The sequence below is a fragment of the Bos indicus genome, chromosome 20, assembly GCF_029378745.1.
Source record: "Bos indicus isolate NIAB-ARS_2022 breed Sahiwal x Tharparkar chromosome 20, NIAB-ARS_B.indTharparkar_mat_pri_1.0, whole genome shotgun sequence".
NCBI lineage: Eukaryota > Metazoa > Chordata > Mammalia > Artiodactyla > Bovidae > Bos > Bos indicus.
In genome coordinates, this window is record NC_091779.1 from 19,126,298 (window position 1) to 19,149,053 (window position 22,756).

General features: G+C 38.7%; 1 protein-coding gene across 12 annotated transcripts in view; it reads left to right on the forward strand.

Annotated features, from left to right (window-relative positions):
- The window catches only part of PDE4D (phosphodiesterase 4D), a 1,602,952-nt gene that overhangs the window by 514,706 nt on the left and 1,065,490 nt on the right, over positions 1–22,756 (forward strand). For 11 of the 12 annotated variants that reach the window (XM_070774938.1, XM_070774943.1, XM_070774935.1 and 8 more), the window contains one exon: positions 20,744–20,973. In XM_070774938.1, the coding sequence (XP_070631039.1) occupies positions 20,744–20,973 (230 nt within the window). Of the gene's footprint in view, positions 1–20,743; positions 20,974–22,756 lie in introns of those variants that run through there. The other variant, XM_070774949.1, reaches the window with a different exon arrangement.

The following is a 22,756-nucleotide window of genomic DNA, read 5'->3' on the forward strand; positions in this document are numbered from 1 at the left end:
TAATTTTTTTGTTGACAAAACTGGGTCATATATGTCATAGTTTCTCACCAATTTAATTTTGCTGATTTCATCCCTATGGCATAGTTCAATGTAATCCTTATCCCTTGAATTTTCAAAATCTAAGGTTGATAAATGACTTACATTTCATTATTTGGAGAGAATAAACAAATACATTGTGAAATGTAGTTTTTTCTCAAATTTTCATTTACTAAAGATTTGAAATTTGTGAACCGTGAACTTCCTGATGTTCAAGCTGGTTTTAGAAAAGGCAGAGGAACCAGAGATCAAATTGCCAACATCCGCTGGATCATGGAAAAAGCAAGAGAGTTCCAGAAAAACATCTATTTCTGCCTTATTGACTATGCCAAAGCCTTTGACTGTGTGGATCACAATAAACTGTGGAAAATTCTGAAATAGATGGGAATACCAGACCACCTGATCTGCCTTTTGAGAAATTTGTATGCAGGTCAGGAACCAACAGTTAGAACTGGACATGGAACAACAGACTGGTTCCAAATAGGAAAAGGAGTACGTCAAGGCTGTATATTGTCACCCTGCTTATTTAACTTCTATGCAGAGTACATCATGAGAAACCCTGGACTGGAAGAAACACAAGCTGGAATCAAGGTTGCCGGGAGAAATATCAATAACCTCAGATATGCAGATGACACCACCCTTATGGCAGAAAGTGAAAAGGAACTCAAAAGCCTCTTGATGAAAGTGAAAGAGGAGAGTGAAAAAGTTGGCTTAAAGCTCAACATTCAGAAAACGAAGATGATGGCATCTGGTCCCATCACTTCATGGCAAATAGATGGGGAAACAGTGGAAACAGTGTCAGACTTTATTTTTTGAGGCTCCAAAATCACTGCAGATGGTGACTGCATCCATGAAATTAAAAGATGCTTACTGCTTGGAAGGAAAGTTATGACCAACCTAGATAGCATATTCAAAAGCAGAGACATTACTTTGCCAACAAAGGTTCATCTAGTCAAGGCTATGGTTTTTCCAGTGGTCATGTATGGATGTGAGAGTTGGACTGTGAAGAAGGCTGAGCGCTGAAGAATTGATGCTTTTGAACTGTGGTGTTGGAGAAGACTCTTGAGAGTGCCTTGGACTGCAAGGAGATCCAACCAGTCCATTCTGAAGGAGATCAGCTCTGAGATTTCTTTGGAAGGAATGATGCTGAAGCTGAAACTCCAGTACTTTGGCCACCTCATGTGAAGAGTTGACTCATTGGAAAAGACTGATGCTGGGAGGGATTGGGGACAAGAGGAGAAGGGGACAACAGAGGATGAGATGGCTGGATGGCATCACTGACTCGATGGATGTGAGTCTCAGTGAACTCCAGGAGTTGGTGACGGACAGGGAGGCCTGGCATGCTGCGATTCATGGAGTCGCAAAGAGTCTAACACGACTGAGCAACTGATCTGATCTGATCTGAAAGATTTGAAATAGTAACTGTAATTATTTTTAGTGCTTAGTTATTTTACTACGTCTAATTCTTTCTTTATAGTCTCAATCCCTTCCCCTTAGACATCTTTATTTTATCCTTTCCTTTACCTACTCCTACTCCCCGCCTCCTCTCTTTGAAGCTTTTCCTTCCCATTCACTTGCATATTTCTTGCTAGTATTGTGAGTGGAGCGAGGTGAGGATACAAAGGATTGAGTGGGGATGGATGGTAAGTCAGGGGGAATAAGTGGTCATATCTTTTGTCTCAGAATGCAGTGGCATTCACTAGGCCAGTTCTGTGGTTTCAAATTGTGCATTATATATAATTAGATATCAGTGCAGTAATTTAGATAACTGTAAGATAACAACTTAAAGATAATCATTATATTTCCTTCCAGTCTGTTAGCAGTGTGTGTGTACAAGTGTGTATTACACATTTTGAGAACATTCTGGGTATATACTCTTGGTTTCTGCTTTTTCTATTTGACAGCATGCTGTCTAAATTTCTTTAATAAATTATTTCTGGTGATCTTTGGTTATCTCAAAGTTTTCACCCTAAATTGTGTTATGAGTAACATCCTTATTCAAAATGTAAGCAGCATTGCTGACAACCTTAGGTTAATTTCCAGAAACAAGATATTACCAGGTTAAAAGACATGAATAATTTTTAAGACTTTTAATGCACACTGTAAAGTGACTTTCCAGAAAGTTTCTTTCATCTTTTATTTTTCTATTTGGTAATATAAGCAGTTGATTAATCAGAGTACTGTTATCATTAAAAATGGTCAAGATAATGTATCAAAATGGGGACATAATGATTTCATGGAAATTTATTATTACTAGAAGGGAGACTCGACTTTGTGAATTATTGTTTCTGTTCTAAGCTAACTTTTCCATTGAGAGAAGAGTGTTTTCCTTACTAATTTGTAAAAGAATTTACATATTAAGGATATTAAGAATATATTGACCATTTGACATACCAGGTGCTAAAATTTTTTTTTTAGTTTATAGTTTATATCAAGTTTTAAATATTTTTATAAATTACAACTTCTAATATTTAAAAAAGTCATTTCATTTGTAATTTCTTCAGTTGTCGTTATGCTTATAAATACTTCTCCACCCCAAGATCAATTAAATGATCACTTATGTTTTATTTTTATGGCTTAATTTTTACTTATAGCTGATTCACATTGTTGTACAGCAGAAACTAACACATTATAAAGCAATTATTCTCCAGTTAAAAATAAATAAATAGAATTTTAAGAACATAACATAAAATTTACCACCCAAATGGCAATAAGTGCATAATACAGTATGTTAACTATATGCACATTGTTATACCACAGGTCTCTAGAATGTTTTCTTTTGCAAAGCTGAAACTCTATACCCACTGAACAACAAATCCTCTTCACCTTCCCCCTAATCCCTGGCAATCACCACTCTAGTCTTTATTTAAGAGTTTGACTACTTGTTCTTTGGTCGCTAAGTCGTGTCCAGCTCTTTGCGACCCCATGGATCACAGCACGTCAGGCTCCTCTGTCCTCCACTATCTTCCAGAGTTTGCTCAAATTCATGTCAGTTGAGCTGGTGATGCTCTTTAACCATCTCACCCTCTGCCACCTGCTTCTCCTGCCTTCAACCTTTCCCAGCATCAGGGTCTTTTCCAGTGAGTTGGCTCTTTACATCAGGTGGCCAAAGTATTGGAGCTTCAGCTTCATCAACAGTCCTTCCATCAGACTACATTAGCATTAGATTACTTGAGATACCTCCTAAAAGGGAAATTATTCAGTGTTTGACATTTTGTAACTGACTTATTTCACTTAGCATCATGTCAGGATTCATCCATGTAACATTTGACAAGATATTCTGTTTTAAAAGACTGAATAGAATTCCATTTTATGTATAAATCACATCTTCTTTATCCATTAATCTGTTGGTGGACGTTTGATTTGCTTGCACCTCTTGGCTATTGTGAATAGTGCTGCTTTGAACACTGGTGTGCAAATACCTCCTTTAGACCTTGTTTTCAGTTCCTTTGTCTATATACCAAGAAGTGGGATTGCTGCAGGCCTGGAGAAACCACGCATTCGGGAGGGCTGTGTGCAGTTGATAACAGACCAGTTTGATGCCTTATGAAGGTAGTCAGGAGACAGATCTGCAGGTTTGCTTCTCCATTCTGATCCCATGAGTTAATGGGAGGAAGGTTTAGGGGGTCTTAGTGTGCTAATGGGCTTCCCAGTGGCTCAGTGGGTAAAGAAATTGCCTACAATGCAGGAGACATTGGAGATATAGGTTCAGATCCTAGGTTGGAAAGATCCCCTGGAGGAGAGCATGACAAACCACTCCAGTATTCTTGCCTGGAGAATCCCATGGACAGAGGAACCTGGTGGGCTACAGTCCATAGGTTGCAAAGAGTCAGACACGACTGAAGTGACTGAGCATAACACAAGAGTTGCTGAATAATATGATATTCCTATTTATATTTTTTTGAGTAAACTCTATACTATTTTTCAAAGCAGTTACACCATTTTATAATCCCACCAACAGTTCATAAGGGTTCCAAAAAAGCCATGAGTTGGACTTTTTTCCCCATTTGCACCAAACTGTGCTGTCTTGGTGAAGAAGGCAATGGCACCCCACTCCAGTACTCTTGCCTGGAAAATCCCATGGACGGAGGAGCCTGGTAGGCTGCAGTCCATGGGGTCGCTAAGAGAAGGACATGACTGAGCGACTTCACTTTCACTTTTCACTTTCATGCATTGGAGGAGGAAATGGCAACCCGCTCCAGTGTTCTTGCCTAGAGAATCCCAGGGACAGTGGAGCCTGATGGGCTGCCGTTCATTGGGTCGCACAGAGTTGGACACGACTGAAGCGACTTAGCAGCAGCAGCAGTGCTGTCTTGGGAGATGGGTTCTCATAGCTGAGGTGAAATGACTTCTTATTCATTTAATGTGGCTGGTCTTGGCTTTGAGTTTGCTTGGGTACTATAACTTCTTAACTGCTTTCTCAAGTCATGAAGGCTTTTAGGACAATATATTGTTATGTTAGTTTCTCTGTGGGGGGACAAGTTCCGGAGCTTCCTGTTCTACTATCTTGCTAATGTCACTATGTGTCTTACTTTTTATACTTAGTATTTTTAATATTTAACATTTTTATCCTCTTTTACGTGGTCTACATGGATCTGTTTCCCCACCACTTAAATAATTGTTCCTCCCCCATTAGTTGATAGTGTTTCAATGAATGCATATTAAGTTCTTATATTAGAAATATTTAAGGAAATTCTGTATTGTTTCACTGATCTTTTTTGGTTATTTGCAAGTGCCAAATTATTTTTGTTATGATTTCAAAGTACAATTTTAAATGTAGTAGGGCAAGATCATCCTCATTTTTTTTTATTTTAAAAATACTCTTTTCATTACCATCTCATTTTTTTCTTTTAATTGAAGGCCTCTTCTATACCATTAAAAGAAAAAAAATAGTACTTTTTGCAATGACATTAAATCTAGAAAATAATTGCAAGGAATATCAGGGCTTCCCTGGTAAAGAAATCACTTGCCAGTGGTAAAGAATCCACCTGCCAATGCAGGAGACACAGGTTTGATACCTGGGTCAGAAAGATCTCCTGGAGGATGAAATGGCAACCTGCTCCAGTGTTCTTGCCTGGAAAAATCCCATGGAGAGAAGAGCCTGGTGGGTTAGAGTCCATGCGGTTAAAAAAAGTTGGACATGACTGAGCAACTGAACAGCAATAATAATCAGGCATGATTATATAAGTCTTAGGGAATTTATTTAGATTTCTTAATACAGACATACTTCTGTGTATTGTGCTTCACTTTATTGCACTTTGCATACTGCATTTTTCCTTTTTTATAATTGAAAATTTGTTGTAACCCTGCATTGAACATGACTACAGGTGCTATTTTTCCAACAGCATTTGCTAACTTCATGTGTCTGTATAAAATTTAGTAATTCTTTCAATATTTCAAAATTTTAAATTATTAGTTGTTTCATAATAGTGATCTTTGTTTACTACTATAGCGTGCTAAAGTTGTAGATGATAGCATTTTTTAGCAATAAGGTATTTTTAAATTAAGCTATGTACATTTTTTAGACATAAAGCTATTGCATACTTAATAGACTACAGTGTAGTGCAAACATAACTTTATGTGCTCTGGAAAGCTGAAAATTCAGGTGACTGGCTTTGTTGGAATATTTACTTTATTGCAGTAATCTGGAGATGAACCTGAAATGTCTCCAAGATATGCCTATATAAGTTCTACTCATTTTTTAAAGCTTATTCTTACCCCCCCTTTTTTTTTTTAATAAATATGACTTTTTCCCTTGTAGTTTTAACAGTAGCTCTTGATTTTATAAAGGAAAATCTTTTGAACATTTTATTTTATAACTGGAAAAAATTACTTGACTAAATGATTTTTTATAAAGATTTTCCTGTTAATTTTGGGGGGATTTAATACACTAAGCCAGGTTTTAATTAAAAAATGATAATTTCTTCATCTTTCCCATAGTTCTGTGCCTCTTGTTTCTATTCCCCACTTTGCTGAATTTGTCAAAATTCCTTGCAAAGTGTGGGCAATCTTGCATTTGGGTTACAGTTGTGAGCTTTAGTATCAGGGAAACCTGGTCTGAAAACCTGTCTTTACCATTTACTAAGAGTGGTACTCTAACCTCCCTGAAGTGGGAGCTAGGTGGCAAACTGACCCCTCTCTCTCTTTTTTTTTAATGCAAGATATTTGCTTTACAGTATTTTGCTTGTTTCTGCCATGCATCAACATGAATCAGCCACAGTTTGGCATATGTCCACCCTTTCTTGAACCTTCTTCCCATCTCCCACCCCATCCCCTCTAGGTTGTCACAGAGCACGAGGTTGAGCTCCTTGTGTCACCCAGCAAATTCTCACTGGCGATCTGTTTTACACAGGGTAGTGCATATGTTTCCATGCTCCTCTCTCAATTCATCCCACCCTCTCCCTCCCCCACCGCGTCCACGAGTTTGTTCTCTATGTCTGCATCTCCACTGCTGCCCTGCAAATATGTTCATCAGCACCATCTTTCTAGATTCCTTACACATGCATTAATATGTCATATTTGTCTCTCTCTTTCTGACTTACTTTACCTGTACAATAGGCTCTAGGTTCATCCAGCTCATTAGGACTGATGCAAATGCATTCTTTTTAAAGCTGAGTAAGATTCCATTGTGTGTACATATATATGCCACAGTTTCTGTATCCTTTCCTCTGTCCATGGACATCTAGGTTGCTTCCATGTCCTAGCTACGGTAAACAGTGCTGCAGTGAACATCGGGGTACATGTGTCTTTTTCAATTATGGTTTTCTCAGGGTACGTGCCCAGTAGTGGGGCTGTTGGGTTATATGGCAATTCTATTTTTACTTTTCTATAGCAACTAGCCTCTCTAAGCCTCATTTTCCCAATCTGCAAAATGGAAATAATAACAGTCCTTCAGGCAGTTTTGTTTTGTTTTGTTTTAATGTGGATCAAATACCTACCTATATACAACATACACCAATGTTCTATATTGTAAGTTATAATTATAAATATTATTAATGAGCCTTAAATACAAGATGATTTGGGGAGCATTCTTATATTATTCCTTATTTTAATAAGAATACATGATATGTTTCACCACTGACTATAACATTGAGTATAGATTTATATAAGCATTCTTTTGATCCATAGATGGTTTATCAATGAAATTCTTAATAGTTATTTGAACAAAGCCAAGGGTTAAAGCTCTGCTGGATCCTTCCATGTGAAGAGAAAACTTGCCATTACTTTGTCTCCCCTTTCCTCCTATACCTCAGTCTCTATTACTTTATTCTACAGACCTATTTTATTATTTAAATTTACACCTTATCAAAAGTGATTGTTTTACTTTTTGTTTTCATGTTTGTAAGTGTATTTTTATTAATGTTGGTATTTAAGTATAACTTGAAGACAATAGATCTTTGTGCTCCCCTTAATTTTGTGATTTTTGCACCTGATTACTCATATGAGATATTTTTCAAAACAGGCAAAGAATATGAGAATTTTTTTAGGCTTTTAATTTTTTTTGTTAATTTTTTTTTTTTTTAATTTAACCTGTTTTTCTAGAGAGACATCATTTTCAGGGGCCAGAAAAACAATGTTAGTTTCTTTTACACTGTTGTATTTCTATTACTGTGTGTATCATTGCAAAGTAAACAATTGATAGAAATCATGTTATTCTTCAATTTTTTTTTCTTTTCTCTGCCAACCAAATGAAATCTGCTTCATTTTTCAAGGTCACTCAGGAAGGATACAATGCTATTTACAGAAGGTTAAGTGAATCCTAGAGTTTCAGACAGAGTTTCTTCTTGATGAGAATATATAATAGAATATTACCGAATGAAAAATTTTAGGAACTTTTAGGGAACTTTTTAGATGTTCTGATGACGGAATTATAGGAAATGGATTTAGAAAGACTTCAGTGATTTCTGTCGCTTCTAATCAGTTTGAAACCGCAGCCTATATTTGGATTATGCTCTGTGGATGTGTGAGAGCTATCTGCTATCTTTGTGTTCACCTGGGGTGGAAATTTTCATTTTCATACGGAATTCATTTTTGCAAGAGTGCCTTTTCTATATTGGTGTACAGATGGGTGTGTTAGCTTAGTACAATGCCATTTTAAATATAAAAACACCTTAGATGTTTATCTTTATTGCCTTGACTATGAGTTTTCTATAAGAATATTTGAGCAACCTTAGTATTGGATTTTGAGATAATATATATATTTAAGATAATATGTATATTGTGAGTAATGAGGTAAGAGGAAAATATTTGACATAAGCCTGGAGTATCTTAAGATAGATTTTCAATTATTGCTCTAGTATATTGTGAACAATTCATGGAGGTATAACAAAATTTATGTGTGTATATGTGTGTGTGTGTATAGGAGACATGCTATATATACATATATAGATATGTATATGTCTGCTGTTGTATATAATTCTTTTAGATTATGAATAGAATCTTCATTTCAATATAACTTATTAAATTGCATCCTTGTTCCTAAAGAGTTGCTTCAGTTTTCAAAAATCACCTTGTTTATACTACAAATTCACACACCAGGAAACTACTTTTTCAGAGTAAACTGGGGAACTAATTAGACAGGGGCAAGGAATATAACATTGGAAGTTATAAAAACCAATCTTCAGCTTATTCTGTCTGAAAACTCATGCGATATTTAACATGCTAACTTCCACAGTGCTCTGCATGGATTAGGTGCTCTGGAAGACCTGAATGCCTGAAATCTTTCATTCTTAATTTTAAAAATTAGGTGAAAATGCCTATCATAATGAATCTATATTTAAAAGGAGTTCTAAACATGGGAATAGAGTAAAGCAACTGAGTGGCTCAAGTTCTGAAATTTTAAAAGAAATTCCTTGTTATAGGCTCCAGCCTCAACCTAACTTATATTAGTAAATAAGTGTTAGTCACTCAGTCAAGTCCAAGACTCTTTGTGATCCCATCAACTGACTGTAACCCACCAGGCTTCTCTGTCCATGGAATTCTCCAGGCAAGAATACTAGAGTGAGTGGCCATTTCCTTCTCCAGGCGAATGGCTTAATCCAGGGATCCAACCTGGGTTGGCCTGCATTGCAGGCAGATTTTTTACCACCTGAGCCACCAGGGAGGCCCTTATATTAGTAGTTACAAACAAAACATTACTAGTAATACCAATGTCTAATATTATTTCTCCATATCCTGATTTCTTACAGTTGAGAAAATGAAGTCAAGTTTGTCTATTTTCTTCATTTAGGGCTTCTGCAAGGTTTGTTTTGCATATGTTTTGTCCCAGGTACTTGTGTGCTAGAGGTTAAGAAAAAAATAAATCGTTATGGCATGTTCCTGTCCTTCCAGACATGTCCAAGCTAACAAAGGGAATGACACATAAGTGGATCATTTCACTACAACTTGTAGACTGACTTGGATTCCAAAATAAAAGGCAAAATGTATTTGTATTCATTGTTTTGGACAGTGTTTTCAATATGTGTGTGTTGGAAGAGGTCATTGAGAGAACACGATTACCAGCTGGCCCGCATGAGCTGGACCCAGGCAATTGGGAGCTCCTTACCCTGTCCACTGGAGAAGGAAATGGCAACCCACTCCAGTATTCTTGCCTGGAGAATCTCATGGACAGAGGAGCCTAGCGGGCTACAGTCCATGGGGTTGCAAGAATCAGACACGATGTAGTGACTAAACTGCCACCACCACCCTATTCCCTGTCAGTGAAATATTCTGCCCACCATTCCACTAATAGGATCCATTTTCATGGATGCAGACTTGAGAGAGCAATGTGTAATTGAGATCATCGGACAATATGCGTAACTGAACTCTGTTAAGGCCTCTCTATAAACTTTTATGATTCTGGCAGCAGGTGCTAAGATCTACTTGCCTTGTGGCCGGAGTAAGCTCCCTTCCTTATTAAATCTGTCACCTACTGATCTGGAGTGGCGTGCCTCTTTCTTTGGCCTCCCCTTGCCCTCATGTACAAGGGCCAGTTTCACATTTCACCTGGGAAGCTCCTGAGATTTCAAACCAGCAGAATGTAGGGTGAGAATTGAAATGGTTGAGGATAACATCTTGGACAGTGTCTAGATTCAAGAGACACTTAATAGAGGATTCAGCAATGAGATAAAACAGAACCAATTGGAGAAGTAGACAGGACCCACAAAGAAATGACTAATTTATGAAGTTTTCTCTTTTGGTTGATATCACTTCTGCCTAGCACCTTCTTTCCCTCACACCCTTCCGACGGACTCCTAAAGAGCCCCAAGTCCCTGGTTACAGTTCTTACAACACATTGGTGATGATCTATTTATCTTCCTCCCCACATGAATAATGAGTACTTGAGGAAAAGGAAGTGTCTAATTCATCTGTATTTCTAGCACCCCACACACATTTGCAAGGTAGTAGATACTCAATAAATGTTTAATTAAGGGATTACCCAGAAGAGAATAAGGTCATGATTAAGATAGCTTAACTCAACAGTGGAGATGTGATTATATATATAGAATATAGCACTAGCAAAGAGAACACAAATTTTAGTGGCTTTCCATGGTGGAAAATTATCTGTGGCTCATGGAGCCCAAATTAAGTGTTCTTGATTGGCAAGTAGCTCTCCTCTGAACAGTGACCTAAAAACCATGATTTCGCCTATCTTTTTTTTCACCATCTTCAGTATACAATAAGGAGTTCCAGAGGAGAAGAGCAATGACAGACTGTACTCACAGTTTTCAGGGGCCAGGTGTGAAAATGGCACATTTTGGCCTCTAATCCTTTGCATATGAGATAACATCAGTGATGGACTTCCAGCTACCTGCAAGGGAGTCTAGAAATGTGCTAGCTAGTCCCGGAGAGAAATGTCCTCTCGTGCAATACCAATGAATATATACATATTTTAAAACATTTTCTTTATAGAAAATTTCATGCATACATAGAATATACATAAATGAAACAAATAAAAAAACTAAGATTATTGGAAAACATAGCAATTTATTTATCACCAGTTATATGTATGTCCCTGAACTAAAAGTCCTGTTAAGTGGTTTGCAATCTACTTTGAGAGAGGAAAAGAGGAGAACAAAGAGATTAATTAAATATCCTTCATAGAAACTGAATAAAACAATAATAATGATTCCAACAACAGCAACAATTTTAGCACTTACTTGTTCATTGTAACTCTTAATCATTGAGGAATTACTTTCTTTAGATATGTCTTTCAGAAAGGTACTTGTCCTAACAGTGAAAAGAATTACTTTAGTTATTTTTCTGTCAACTATTCCAAATAAATTTGTTAGTTGCCAAAGAAAATTTCATTTTATTACAAATTAACAAGTTTGCATTAAACGCATTCAAATATGTTTGTTCTTTTGATATTGTATAACTTTAAGCTGAATAAGAGATATTTTGAGTCCCATCAATAGAAAATTTCCCATCAGTAGAAAATTCAATGTAGTTTCCTTTTTGTTATTATACTTTTCAACTCAAAACAGTACATTTTTCTAGGGGATATAGAAACTAGTAATGTGCAAAAGTGGGCTTCCCTGGTGGCTCAGATGGTAAAGTGTTTTCCTGCAATGCAGGAGACCCAGGTTCCATCCCTGGGTCGGGAAGATCCCCTGGAGAAGAAAATGGCTACCCATTCTAGTACTCTTGCCTGGAAAATCCGATGGACGAAAGAGCGTGGTAGGCTACAATCCATGGGTCACAAAGAGTCAGACACAACTAAGCCATTTCACTTTCACTTTCTTTCACTTTCAATGAGCAAAGTATGAAAATAACCACCAATACCATCACCCAGAGAAAGCCATTTTAAAAAACTGGGATATATCTAAAAATTTTTCATTAGTATAATATGTGTTAGTGTTTGTTTTTGTTTTATAAAAATGAGACCACATTGTTTGTTTTTTGCACTCGTTATATCATGAATGTAATCATATATTCTTCTGCATTATTTTAGTAGCAGTCTCCTAGTATTTAAAAATATGATGTATCAAATTTTATTAAGTCAACCCCTCAGTAGGACAATTAGGTTATATCTAGTTCTTCTTTATCATAAATAAGCTTCAGTGAAGATCTTTGTTATTGATTATCTGCCAAGAAATCTTATTGGAAAATGTCTAAAATGTCAAAACCATTAGTTCCCATATTTAAGTATACATAAGAACCATAATTACTGGATCTTCCCTGTAGCTGAGGCAATAAAAGAATCTGCTTGCAATGCAGGAGACTGGGTTTGATTCCTGGGTTGGAAGGATCCTCTGGAGAAGGGAATGGCAATCCACTCCAGTATTCTTGCCTAGAGAATCCCATAGACAGAGGAGTCTGGTGGGCTATAGCCTGCGGGATTGCAAAAAGTTGGACACGACTGAGCAACTAACACTGCTAAGAACCATAGTGGAGACTCAGACTCCCAGGCCCTAATCATGGAGATCCTGATTAGGCTCATCTGGAAGCAGGCCTTGGAGTCTGAATTTTAGGAAGTACCTTCTGTGATTCTCATGCAGGAAACTTAAGCATCACTTTTTGAGAAATGATGACTTAGAAATGTTGTAAATGCTATATTTTCCCTCAACCTCTTGCAAAAAATGTCATTTTCCTACAATTTTTCTTGTTCAGTCACTAAGCCGTGTCCGACTCTGTGCTGCAGCATGCCAGGTTCCCCATCCTTCACTATCTCCTGGAAATTCCTCAAATTCACATCTATTGAGTCAGTGACACCATCCAACCATATCACCCTCTGCTGCCTCCTTTTCCTTTAGCCTTGAATCTTTGCCAGCATCAGGGTCTTTTCCAATGTATCAGCTCTTTACATCAGGTGGCTAAAGTATTGGAGCTTCAGCTTAAGCATCAGTTATAACATAAAATATATATTGTCCTGGTGATCATGTTCATATTTCTTGCCAAAATAAGGCCATTTAACCTCCTGCTTTCTACCAGGTAAAGTTCTATTTATTTTTTTAAATATCATTGATACACACTGATCTGGCAATTTTTAAAAGCTACTTGTTACGCTGGTTTTAAATAGAAATGTTAGCATATAGACAGCTACAGCTTTATCATTTTTATTATCAAGATAAAAATGCTACACTTTCTTTTTAACAGGGGTTCTTGTCTCAAAAGTAGTTATCTCTTGAGGTAGTTTTACCAAGTAGATAATGTCATAAATCTTAAGTCTTTTATCACACAACTTGGATTATAGAAAACATTCCTACAGTTGTAATGCTATCTTTAAAAAAAGATAGTAACTTTGGCCAGCTACATACAACATTTAGCTCTGTTCAACTCATCTTTTGTTCTTCTTTTCCATGTTTATCCCTAAGAAGGGTATCTACATGCTTAAGTCATGAACTTCTCTTGAGAAATATGTGAGGCGCACTATGACCTCTTAGCAGTCTCAGAGTGTGGCTGCAGTTTTCAGTTCTGTCCTTAGTCAAACACACAGAACTTTATAAACACCCAGAGGCTCACTTTCTCAACCAAAAGCTAAGAATGATACATGTGTGCTTGTCTTTTCTCTTTATTTTATATATTTTCCATCTCACTGAACATTGATTTTTGCCACTAGCTGTTATAAAATCAGTGTATTTCAGAACTGAAAGTAGCTGTAAGGTTCATTTTGTACAACCTCTTGATTGTATGTCTAAGGAAGCTAAAGCTCAAAAAGGTTAAATGATTTAACACCACATAAGTAATTAGTGACAGAGTCAGGCCTAGAGTGTCTGTCTCCTGACTTAATCAACAAGGATTCTCACTAATTTTCAGTATTTATGTAGGGCTGTCTTGATTTCAGTTTTGTTCATTTTTTTTTAAAGAAAATGTGAGGCATATTAAATTATGGTAGAATACCAGAGACACTTGGAGGGCTCAAACAAAACCTTGTGTGCACCAGGACCCAGAAACCCCACAGAGACTGAGCCAGACCTGCCTTTGAGTGTTTCAGTGTCTCCTGCAGAGATACAGGTCAGCAGTGACCTGCCGCAGGGGCAGGGAAACAGACCTGGATCACATAGCGTGTGGCTTAAGTCCTCTTGGAGGAGGTGGCCATTAACCCCACCATAGAGCTGCCAAGCAGACAACCCACAAACTGCAGAACAATTATACCGAATAAATTCTCACACTGTTAAGAAAGTTCTAGGACCTATAACAGATTTCCCAATGTTGGGATCTGGCAAAGAGACTGACAACCTCCAGGGAATTTGGCTTTGGAGGCCAGTGGGATTTGATTACAGAACTTACACAGGACTGGGGAAACAGACTCTTTGTCATGTGGAGGGCACAAACAAAACCTTGTGCACACCAGGACCCAGGAGAAAGGAGCAGACTGCACGAGAGACTGACCCAGACTTGCCTGTGAGTGTCCAGGAGTCTCCAGCAGAGGCGTGAGTCAGTGGTGGCCTGCTGCAGGGTCGGGGCACTGAGTGCACCAGTGGGTGCATGGGACCTTTTGAAGGAGGTCCCCATTATCTCCATTACCTCCTCCACAGCTGGTCTTAGGTTAAACAACAGGGAGCGAAGACAGCCCCGCCCATCAATAGAAAATTAGATTAAACTTTTACTGAGTATGGCCCATAGACAGTAATCCAAGTCTATGCCCAGACCAGTAATGCTAAAGAAGCTGAAGTTGAACAGTTCTATGAAGACCGACAAGACTTTCTAAAACTAACACCCAAAAAAGATGCCCTTTTCATATAGGGGACTGGAATGCAAAAGTAGGAAACCAAAAGATATCTGGAGTAACAGGCAAATTTGGCCTTGGAGTACAGAATGAAACAGGGCAAAGGCTAATAGAGTTTTGCCAAGAGAGTGCACTGGTCGTGGTAAACAACCTCTTCCAACAACACAAGAGAAGACTCTACACATGGACATCACCAGATGGTCAACACTGAAATCAGATTGATTATATTCTTTGCAACCATAGGTGGAGAAGCTCCACACAGTCAGCAAAAAGACCGGGAGCTGACTGTGGCTCAGATCATGAACTCCCTATTACCAAATTTAGACTTAAATTGAAGAAAGTAGAGAAAACCACTAGACCATTCAGGTATGACCTAAATCAAATCCTTCACGATTATAAAGTGGAACTGAGAAATAGATTTAAGGGACTAGACCTGATAGATGGAGTGCCTGATGAACTATGGACAGAAGTTTGTGATATTGTACAGGAGACAGGGATCAAGACCATCTCCAAGAAAAATAAATGCAAAAAAAGCAAAATGGCTGTCTGAAGAGGCCTTACAAATAGCTGTGAAAAGAAGAGAAGCAAAAAGCAAAGGAGAAAAGGAAGGATATACTCATCTGAATGCAGAGTTCCAAAGAATAGCTAGGAGAGATAAGAAAGCCTTCCTTAGTGATCAATGCAAAGAAATAGAGGGAAACAACAGAATGGGAAAGACTAGAGATCCCTTCAAAAAAAGTAGAGATTCCAAGGGAACATTTCATGTAAAGATGGGCTCAATAAAGGACAGAAATGGTATGGACCTAACAGAAGCAGAAGATATTAAGAAGAGGTGGCAAAAATACACAGAAGAATTATGCAAAAAAGATCTTCATGACCCAGATAATCACAATGGTGTGATCACTCATGTAAAGTCAGACATCCTGGAATGTGAAGTCAAGTGGGCCTTAGGAAGCATCACTACCAATAAAGCTAGTGGAGGTGATGGAATTCCAGTTGAGCTATTTCAAATCCTAAAAGATGATGCTGTGAAAGTATTGCACTCAACGTGCCAGCAAATTTGGAAAACTCAACAGTGGCCACAGGACTGGAAAAGGTCCGTTTTCATTCCAATCCCAAAGAAAGGCAATGCCAAAGAATGCTCAAACTACCACACAATTGCACTCATCTCACACGCTAGCAAAGTAATGCTCAAAATTCTCCAAGCCAGGCTTCAGCAATACGTGAACCGTGAACTTCTAGATATCAAGCTGGTTTTAGAAAAGGCAGAGGAACCAGAGATTAAATTGCCAACATCCATCAGATCATAGATAAAGCAAGAGAATTCCAGAAAAACATCTATTTCTGTTTTATTGACTATGCCAAAGACTTTGACTGTGTGGATCACCACAAACTGTGGAAAATTCTGAAAGAGATGGGACTACCAGACCACCTGACCTGCCTCTTGAGAAATCTGTATGCAGGTCAGGAAGCAACAGTTAGAACTGGACATGGAACAACAGACTGGTTCCAAATAGGAAAAGGAGTACGTCAAGGCTGTATATTGTCACCCTGCTTATTTAACTTCTATGCAGAGTACATCATGAGAAATGCTGGGCTGGATGAAGCACAAGCTGGAATCAAGATTGCCAGGAGAAATATCAATAACCTCAGATATGCAGATGATACCACCCTTATGGCAGGAAGAGAAGAAGAACTAAAGGGTCTCTTGATGAAAGTGGAGAGTGAAACAGTTGGCTTAAAACAGCATTCAAAAGACTAAGATCATGGCATCCAGTCCCATCAATTCATGGAAAATAGATGGAGAAATAATGGAAACATTGAGATACTTTATTTTTTTGGGGGGCGGGCTCCAAAATTACTGCAGATGGTGACTGTGACCTTGGAATTAAAAGACGCTTGCTCCTTGGAACAAAAGCTATGACAAACCTAGATAGCATATTAAAAAGCAGAGACATTACTTTGCCAGCAAATATCCATCTAGTCAAAGCTGTGGTTTTTCCAGTTGTCATGTATGGATGTGACAGTTGGACTATAGAGAAAGCTTAACACCAAAGAATTGATGTTTTTAAACAATGGAGTTGAAGAAGACTCTTGAGAGACCCTTGGAGTGCAAGGAGATCAAACCAGTCAATCCTAAAGAAAATCAGTCCTGAACATTCATTGGACGGACTGATGCTGAAGGTGAAACTCCAATACTTTAGCCACTTTATGGGAAGAACTGACCTATTGGAAAAGACCCTGATGCTGGGAGAGATTAAAGGCAGGTAGAGAAGGGGACAACAGAGGATGAGATGGTTGGATGGCATCACCAACTTGATGAACATGAGTTTGAGCAAGCTCTGGGAGTTGGTGATGGACAAGGAAGTCTGTTGTGCTGCAGTCCAGGGAGTTGCAAAGACTTGTACACGACTGAGCAATGGAACTGAACTGAGCGTATGTTCTATTCCTTTCTATAATTATGTCCTTGCCGGGGACCACACTTTTTAGAGATAGTACAGAGTAGTTTTTATTAGTTTCAAATTTAACTAAAATAGATTTGGGTTTGGATATTGACCTGTAGGGTAATCTGTCATCCTAGTTTTCTTGGGACTGGCTTTCCCTGAACATGGGACTTGCAATCCTTAAAGCAGTAAGTCCCAGGGAAACTGGACCATTGACTACCCAGCTAACCATGTGGCTGTGAGACCATGGCATGTTATGTTACAAGTCTCTGTTTTTTTAATGTGTGAAATGGGAAAAGTAATGGAACCTAACCCATAGGAGTTCAGTGACAATTAAATGAGATAGTATATGAGATATATAGATATATGAGATAGATACAAAACACAGCACTCACTACATAAACCAAGCCCTTGATAAGGACTCAATAAATACTAGCCGTTATTATTAAAACTGTTTTCCAATTTTATTGCAATATAATTGACATACAGCAATGTATAAATTTAAGGTGTACATCATAATGATTTGACTTAAAACTATCATAAAATGATGTCCACAGTTTTATTCAACATTCATCATCTCATATAGATACCAAAAGAAAAAGAAAAAAAAATGCTTTTTTCCATGTGATGAGAACTTCTAGGATTTATTTTCTTAATAACTCGCATACAGGACTTCCCTGGTGGCTCAATGATTCACTTTCCAAAGCGGGGAGTGTGGGTTCAATCCCTGGTCAGAGAGCTTAGACCCCACATACCTCATGGCCAAAACCCCAAAACATGTAAAATAGAAACAATATTGTAACAAGTTCAATCAAGACTGGATGCTTGGGGCTAGTGCACTGGGACGACCCAGAGGGATGGTATGGGGAGGGAGGAGGGAGGAGGATTCAGGATGGGGAACATATGTATACCTGTGGCGGATTCATTTTGATATTTGGCAAAACTAATACAATTATGTAAAGTTTAAAAATAAAATAAAATTAAAAAAAAATTCTTTGCAAATAACTCTCATATATATCATCCAGCAATGTTATCACAGTACAGTGTGATCATAGTCATCACACTATATATTACATCCCAAGTATGATACACTTATTTCATAACTGGAAGCTTATATCTTTTGACCACTTTCATTCAATCTCCCCTCCCCTACCCTTATTTATGGTAACCACAAATCTGATCTGATGAGTTTAGGGATTTTTTAAGATGACCCGTGTGAGTGAGGTCATATAAGGCTTATTTTTCTCTGTCTGACTTACTTCACTTAGCATAATGCCCTCAAGATCCATGCATGTTACCTCAAGTGGCAGGACTTCCTGTTTTTTAAAGCCATTATTATTGTTGTTGTTTTACAAAGCAAGTAGATTCCTCAAAGCACTAATTCTCAGAATCTAGATCTTCATATCTAGGATTTGAAATAAATGAACTTTATGTTTAGCTTTGATGTCTTCTTTACCTTCCAGGTGACTTCTTTTTTCATTGTATTTATCCTTGAAATTAAACAGTAAAACCCATGGCTAAATAGAATCCACCATTGCATGTCCTTTCATATTTTTAAGGATATAGGTCAGAACAAGACAAATTTACTGTTTGGAAAACAGTATGGATGAATGAAGAATCAAAGGCAGCATACTGCTATGAAAAGATAAGGGGAGTTAGCCTAGATTATAATAATGACGTGGAGAAGGCAATGGCACCCCACTCCAGTACTCTTGCTTGGAAAATCCCATGGACAGAGGAGCCTGTTAGGCTGCAATCCATGGGGTCGCTAAAAGTCGGATATGACTGAGTGACTTCACTTTCACTTTTCACTTTCATGCATTGGAGAAGGAAATGGCAGCCCACTCCAGTGTTCTTGCCTGAAGAATCCCAGGGACGGGGGAGCCTGGTGGGCTGCCGTCTATGGGGTCGCACAGAGTTGGACACAAGTTAAGTGACTTAGCATAGCATAGCATAGCATAATAATGACACCTGCTATTTTGTTGAGTGTAAACTCTAGGCCATATATTAGTGATCATATCCTTCTCTCTCTGCTCCCGTCAGTGATCCTCAGAAGTAAATATTGTTATCCTCCTCAGTGTTCAAATGGAGAACCAATCTCAGTGAGCTTAAGTTATTTGCCCAAAGATAGTGTTGCTGCTGCTACTGCTGCTAAGTGACTTCAGTCGTGTCTGACTGTGCGACCCCATAGACGGCTGCCCACCAGGCTCCCCCATCCCTGGGATTCTCCAGGCAAGAACACTGGAGTGGGTTGCCATGTCCTTCTCCAGTGCATGAAAGTGAAAAAATAAAGTGAAGTCGCTCAGTCGTGTCCGACTCCTATCAACCCCATGGACTGCAGCCCATCAGGCCCCTCCGTCCGTGGGATTTTCCAGGCAAGAATACTGGAGTGGGTTGCCATTGCCTTCTCCGAAAGATAGTGTTGGGTTGGCTTAAAGGTTCATTTGGCTTTTCTGTAAGATGTTATGGAAAAACCCAAATGAACCTTTTGGCCAACCCAATAGTAGTGAGAAGTGCAACAGAGATTCTAAGCCAGGTCTGAACTTTCCAAAGTAAATGCACTTTTAACTTATAACCAACAGGGTAATTTTGCAGAAAAGTATTTTGCCTCTCTGGGTTAGTTTCTTCACCTGTACAACTCAGAAGGAAAGGAAATTGCCATTGATGATTGCTTATCACATTACACATAATGAGCTATGCACGTTACATGCATCAGCTCATTTAATAATTGTGAGTAACTATTACTTCCATTTTGGGGGGTGTTGGGGGGAATGGGTGGGTTTTCATCCTCTTCCAGCTTCTGACAGGGAGTCATTCTTACCAGTGGAAACATGTCTTGCTGCTAAGTTGCTTCAGTCGTGTCCAACTCTGTGCAACCCCATAGACAGCAGCCTACCAGGCTCCCCCATCCCTGGGATTCTCCAGGCAAGAACAATGGAGTGGGTTGCCAGTTCCTTCTCCAATGCATGAAAGGGAAAAGTGAAAGGGAAGTTGCTCAGTCGTGTCCCACTCTTGGCGACCCCATGGACTGCAGCCCAACAGGCTTCTCCGTCCATGGGATTTTCCAGGCAAGATGGAGTGGGGTGCCATTGCCTTCTCTGGGAAACATGTCTTAGCAAAGAGCAATTCCTGCTTGGTTTCCAGAGCCCTTTCTTTCCATGGTTCAGGAAATAGCCAGCTTTAAACAACATATGCCAAATAGAAACATTCAAGGGAGCCAAATTCTGCTCTCCTACACACCAGCCAGTCCAAGAGAGAGACCCTCCAAAGCTCCCTGGCCAGAGTATGTAGTCACTCACCAAAGCCCTCCCCTGAAACACTACCTTGCCCTCCTAAAGACCAAAGAGGGTGTGGTGGACAGTTCACTTCATATTGGTAGAAGATGTTTTGATTTACCCTTGATTGCATAGAATTCATGGCCAAAGCTCATAAATTCTATTATTGGAAATGTGGGTTAACAGCTGTCTTTCACCAAATATTTTTCTGTTAATCTCATTGCTTTCTAGTTAGCATTTTTCATGTATACATTTCCCTCAGTTTCTTTCTCCAAAAGTGTAATAATACATCCTGGGACCTTTGTGGATCACTGTGCTTTCTGGAACTTTTGCCTTAGGCCTCTGAGGAAACACTGCACTCCAGTCATGAAGAGGAAGACCCTTTGAAAGGAATGGAACCCTATCTCGTAAGGAGACTTTCTTGCCGCAACATCCAGCTTCCCCCTCTCGCCTTCAGACAGTTGGAACAAGCAGACTTGAAGAGTGAATCAGAGAACCTTCAGAGGCCAACCAGCCTGCCCTTGAAGATTCTACCCCTGATTGCTATCACTTCTGCCGACTCCAGTGGGTGAGTGACCTTGGGTGACATTGCCCCATTTTCTATTTTAAACGATGATTGTTATCTGGTATCTCTTGAGTTTTGTGGCTCATTGCTTGATTTGGTCCAAGGGAAATGGAGTTGCTAGAGTCAAGAGAAAATCTGGTAGTTTTTCTCAGGTAATATTGCAGTCTCTACAAGAGGAGACACTTTAGTCAAATTATTTTACATGGAGTATTTGAAAAAGTATTGATGAATGCAAATGAGTATCTGGGGAAAGGAAATTGGGCTTGGAAATTAATACTGGTCACAGGTGGTTAAATAGAAAAATTTCTTAACAAATGAGAACTAATGGACAAATTAACATGTAGGCATACATATCTGAGAACAGTAGGCAATGTTCACTGATGCAAAATGAATTTGGAATCAAGAAGAGATTGTACTATAATTAGAATCAAAGGAAGTACACAACTGGCCATGAGCCTAATAATTTGGCCTTTGACATTTTCAGGTCTTGCTTACCAGAATACTGTTTCAGTTCCCAGCATAAGGAGTTTTATTCTGCATTAAAATGTATAGAAGAATGAGTGAGGCCTCCGATTACTAATGTAGCATTTGCATTTCTTACTTTACTAGGTATTTGTGTTTTTATTCTTTTTCTGCTGTTTACAGTGGGGTTTTTTACTCTTTAATAGCAATTACCAGGTAAAATGTTGTCAAAGAAAGTGAGAATTGTGGGCACATCCATTATTTGATTTTTTGGGCCAGCTGCCTTTTGAGAGGAGGAAGAAACTAGTGGTCCACACTTGAACAGACACTTTAGTATTTATAAGGATTATAGAAACAGAGCAACTTGCTGGGTCCAAATGTGATTCTTCCTCATTGTCTGCCAAGTTCAAGGCATGTCTAGAGAAGGGACCTTTTGCGTTTTCCTAAAAGTTGTTGGAAAAGTGGTGGTCAGAAAAAATGTCAGCAGTAACTATCATCTAAGATATTGAATTTAGCTGTTTGAATTGGTACAGACCAGTTCAAAGCACCTATGTTATTAAAAAAGTATGAGGAAATCACTACTAGATAAATAAGATAACACATTCTTAACTTGAAGCAAGAAGGAGGAAATACATATGTGATATATATATATTTTTCTGGATGAACTGTGTATATAAAGAAGACTGTATACCTATCCATCAGACCCATTAAAGCAGGTAGGAATTTTATAGGGCAGCTTGATCTGAGCATTCTTTAAAAAATACTGTCTTAGAAATCCAATTTCCCCTGTTTGGCATCAGTCATGCTTCACTCATGTAGAGGGTGGGATTCACCTGCCAGGTATGTCAGAGGTCACTAAGTCCAGTCCTGTGTTCAGTAATTTGCTAGTAGAGCTCCAAGAATTGAGTAAATAGTTGTATTCATGCCTGGGATTTATTAGAGCAAAAGAATACAAAGAAAAATCAGCAAAGAGCAAGGTACGTGGGGCAACAGCTGGAGGAAAGCAAAAACAAGTTTTCAGGAGTTCCATCTCCCAGTGGATTCAGAAGGATGTACTTAATTCCTCTAGTAATGAGTTGTGACAACACATGTGACATGTGTTCACCAGAGAAGCCTTCTATCAGTGAAGGCTATTAAAGGCTCAGTGCTTATATGAGATATCTAGGAGGCAAACTCACAGAAACAGAGTACAACCAGAGGTTGTCAGGGACTGGGCGAAGGGGAAATGAGGAATTGCTATTCAACAGGTATGCTGCTAAGTCACTTCAATCGTGTCCGACTCTGTGCGACCCCATAGACAGCAGCCCACCAGGCTCCCCCGTCC